This window comes from Austrofundulus limnaeus, unplaced genomic scaffold (genome assembly GCF_001266775.1).
Source record: "Austrofundulus limnaeus strain Quisiro unplaced genomic scaffold, Austrofundulus_limnaeus-1.0 Scaffold1, whole genome shotgun sequence".
NCBI lineage: Eukaryota > Metazoa > Chordata > Actinopteri > Cyprinodontiformes > Rivulidae > Austrofundulus > Austrofundulus limnaeus.
The window spans coordinates 674,407-678,843 of NW_013952403.1; the positions used below are offsets into that span (position 1 = coordinate 674,407).

Consider the following 4,437-nt stretch of genomic DNA (forward strand, 5'->3'; position numbering starts at 1 on the left):
CCCCATAGCCGGCCCGCCGCCCAGAGAGGCCACCGCTCCCCAGCAAGGACGGCCCGGCCAAGAGCACCCATCCAACTGCCGACAGAGCAAGGGGGGCACCCAGGGGGGGCCCGCCACAGCAAAGGGGCCAACCAGCCAGCCCAGCACGGCCCCCAGCCACCACCCACGGCCACCAACCCAATACCACCCCAGAAGACATACTACACCCACCCCAACATTCGGGCCACTATCAGAACATATAACACAAGGACACCCAAGCTGGGTCTACCCCCCCCCCCACTAGCTCCATGTCAGATGCTCCATGAAGTTTTATCTGATCAGTCAGGTTTTTAGCTTATAGCTCTTTAAGATTCACTTGTGCTAAAAAACAAACTTTTAATGTTTGTCAAACTTCCTTATCTTTACTTTTAAGAACTTGACTAAATGAATGGGAACAATTTAGTCTTCGTGTCGAGATGCTAGTTAAAAATTTGCTTTTGGGTAAGAATGTGAATAGAACGGATCTCAGTACACATAAGACGTGTATAAAGTACTTAAAAAAATCAAGTAAAAGTAAAAATCCCTTAACAGAAAAATGACTGGTAAAAATGAATTTCACTGATAAGAAAAGTATTTCAGTGAAAGTCATAAAACTGCTCACAATAATTGGGAAAATAAAAAAAGAAAAGTACTTTTACACACACTCTGAAGAGACACATTTACTTAACCAAACTGGTTCCACTTTAGTGATTAAACCGAGTTGAGTAAATAGAGCAACAATTCACACATTTCCTTGCATTTACTGAAAAGTTTAATGGAACCGTTTGACATAACTTGGTTAAGTAAATTCAACACTTTGTCTTTTAGAGTGCATAAACAACTCCTTCTATGATGAGTTTCGCTCATATTAAAATTTTTAGTGCGTAACAAGATGTTCAATTTCAAAGTAAAGAAGTAAAATGATCCTTTTTATGTTTTGAATATAACTAAATAGAAGTAAAAGTTACAATAAAAAAATACTTGGTAAAATTACAACTCCTCAAAAAAAATGTGTGCACTTGTTACTGTAGCTACACCTCTGCATATCATGGTCGCTAGTTGAAAATTTAATTTTATATCTTCAGAGCAGTCAGTGGTACATATTAATATTCACTTTCTTTTCCCACTTGTTCAAAGTTTAAGGCATTTCTACATAAAATAAATAAAACGGATGAACACCAAACCTGCACTGAACTTTAAACATAATACATCCACTCCAGGTTAATTGAGTTCATCATATCGTTGTGTTTCTAACCCAGCACCCAGAGGCTGTTAGGTTCAGAAATATTATCTTCTTTACATACCTGATGCTGTAAAGAACGCTGCCATCTTGGAAAATCCGTAGCAACTTGTTATCAGTTGTGACCTCGTGGAAATTGGCTCCTTTCTCATTTGCGAAGAATAAATCAGGTTTCCAGATAGAGTCCAACATGGAAGGATCCAGATCTAGAGAGTCATCTGGGTATTCACTGTACGCCAGGCGAGGGTCATTCCATTTTTGTCGTAGAAATACGTTCAGCCTGTAGTCCTGTGCAAAATCACAACATAGTTATTAACAAATATATAATGAGAAAAAGATTTAATTCAGATAGAAAACTCAGGAGTCCTTTTTCGGTTATTGTATTTTAAAGACATAAAAAACAGATGAGTCACTGTTAGATAAACATGTTTTACATCCTGTAAGTTGACTACACATATAAAAATGTACTGAAACATAATGACAATGTTTTTTTAGAGAACTTAGTTCAAAATCATGTTCAAAAGTGCTTTATGAATAATAAAACTGTAAAATCAAGCAAGACAATTCAATAAACAATATTAAATACTAGAGGTTTCAACAGGTTAAAAGGGTAAAAACAAGCTTTTTTTAAAAAAAGGGGGTTTAAAAAAGACATAACTTTTTCATGCCCAAGTAAAAACTGACTTTAAAAAAGCTTAAAAAATACAGGATTAAAGTCAAAGTGAAACTGATCTTAAAGATAAGACAAGAGGAATGAACAAAGATAAACATATAAGTGAAAAATTCAAAAAATAAATTTATTGTAAGAAATAATATATTTGTAAAAAAAACACTAGGAACCTGAAACATTTTATTCTTAAAATTGTTGGATTTGTTTGACTTTATTTTAATTTAAACAGATTTATTATTGGTAGAATAAAGTTGTTGCTCGTTTAACAGCTTTTCCAGAACACTTTAATTTAAGAAGATAAATGAACAATTTTCCACTCAGTCCAGTTTTGTGACAGATCCAAAATCCTCAGCCTTAACTCTGTCTCTTCTCATCACATGAATGATCTTTGTGCATAAAAGAAACATCAGGTCAAACTGAACAATCCTGGCTCTAAACAAGATCTACAAGTAATTTAAGAAAAAAAATGTATTAATATTCTACAAGTCATTTTGGTTCATTTAGGTTTTTGTAATTATTTCTTGTTTGCTTAACAGAATCTGCTTCATCTGCACAAACGATAATATAATCAGTGTTTTTGTTCTCTGCAGAGACATAGAACCGGTCCTCCGGATCTCCCTTAGCTCCCCTTAAACAGTTTTTTTAAACAGGAAAATATTATTAAAAATCAAGCCGGACTCAGCCTAATTGCTGTTTTACAGCAGGTTCCTGTTCTGCAGCACATAAAACACTCAGGATTACAGCATCACAATCACATCATTATACACCATAGACACAAAGACAAACAAGCATACACACAAAGACAAACAAGCATTCACACAAAGACAAACAAGCATACTGTTCACTTTTGTATCGCGCTGACCCAGCAGCAATAACACTATAAATGCAGACCCTCCTTTTCTCCCATCCTTTTCTCTCGGTTTTTCAATTTTTCATTTTAATTGCTGAGTGGACAGTTCATTATCAGGGTGTCAGTGACCCACTGGTCTCTGAAGGTTGCACTGTTACGCTCCAGAAAACAGAAGTGCGAGAGCAGCTTTAGCACCAGGAGGATTCACAAAGAAGTTGGTGGAGACGAGGGGGGGAAAAATTGAGGATTTTTTTGTTATTATAAAATAAGATCATAAAAAGAAAGCAATGATAAAAACGTCATCATGTTTAGAACAAATGTTTAAAGAAAGTTCAAGGTTTTAAGCCATTTAATATATTAAAAATAGTATTTTCTCCCATTTCAAATCCAGAGTCTTCTTACCATTGTAGTTTCTGTGATCGACCCAAAGCTGTTGATGAAAATATTGCAGGTGACATTCACAGGAGGGCCTAAGGGCAGAGACAACAGGCTGAATGTACAATGTTCCCTTAAGACTGCATTTATAGCAACAAGCTGGTGTCCACATTCAAACTACCTATTAAACTGCACATCTCCTGAGGCTTCCGCAAAATGCCAACTGTTTCTTCATTACTTTTCATCCTTGTGCCGTGATTGCAGCCGTAAATGTTGGAGGAAATCGTGTCACACTGATCTGGAGTCTGGTAAGTATCTCTGGTAAGTGTCTCTTTGCAGGGGACATATCATGCACATACCACGTTTTTAACCGTTAAATGCATTTTATTGTGCACTCGGAGTCTTTAGAAGTGCAGAAAAGTTGAAAATAGTTTCTCCTGATGCTGCGTAGATATCTTTATATTCTCTTTGGGTCATATTGTTCAGTTTTATTTATTTTCTTTAATGTTTCCTGAACTATTTTGTCACAATATTTGTGACAGAACTGCCAAATAAGTTCTAGATCAGGGCTGTTCAGCTGGCAGCCGTGAGTGACCAGGATGCGGCCCGCCAATTGGTTCTTTCATCTCTTAAGTCCAACCCCCTGGTTTTGTACTTTAAAGGGGCGATATCATGTAAAATCAACTTTTTTGAGTTTTATATCATGTTAAAATGTTATGCTCTCTTACATGCCCAAAGTCTTACTTTGACTCATTCATGCATGTTTGAGAAATCCTGCAGCGTTTTTAGGAAGCCATGCTGAGGAGCAAAACAACCGGTGGGGACCAGAAACGTCCCTGGGATGTGTCTTTAAGCCAAGCTTCCTCATGGTGGAGACCCCCACCCACTTCCCCCTCCCCACACACGACGCCCATGACTCCTTCAGGCTCTCAGGTGAAAGTGAAAGTGAAACTTAAACTGTCTGCTGAGCTCTCAACATTAGTTCTCACTCAGTGAAGCTCTTTTCAGATTAAAAATACCTTTGAGGAAATGTATTTTCAGATGCCAAGTAAACTGCATCATGGCAGCCCCCGTTCCCCCCCGCAAGCACGACCCCCACCTCACGAGACAGAAGCGGTAGGTGGTTCTTAAAGAGACAGAGGCCAATTTCAAGGCGTTTAGAAGAGGAAGTGATGAGAAGATAAGTGTATTTTCTATTTGAACATAAAAACAGCATTTTAATAACAGCTAAAGGTGACATAGATACTTTATTATGGTATAGTATTTAAATGTATGCCTGAGAAA

General features: G+C 37.3%; 1 protein-coding gene across 2 annotated transcripts in view; it reads right to left on the bottom strand.

Annotated features, from left to right (window-relative positions):
* glra4a (glycine receptor, alpha 4a) overlaps nucleotides 1-4,437 on the bottom strand; it is a 48,191-nt gene that overhangs the window by 15,989 nt on the left and 27,765 nt on the right. For both annotated transcript variants that reach the window (XM_014003862.1, XM_014003853.1), the window contains exons 3-4: nucleotides 3,181-3,248; nucleotides 1,323-1,546 (exon numbers count right to left, since the gene is read on the bottom strand). In XM_014003862.1, coding sequence (XP_013859316.1) covers nucleotides 1,323-1,546; nucleotides 3,181-3,248 — 292 coding nt within the window. The remainder of the gene's footprint in view (nucleotides 1-1,322; nucleotides 1,547-3,180; nucleotides 3,249-4,437) is intronic.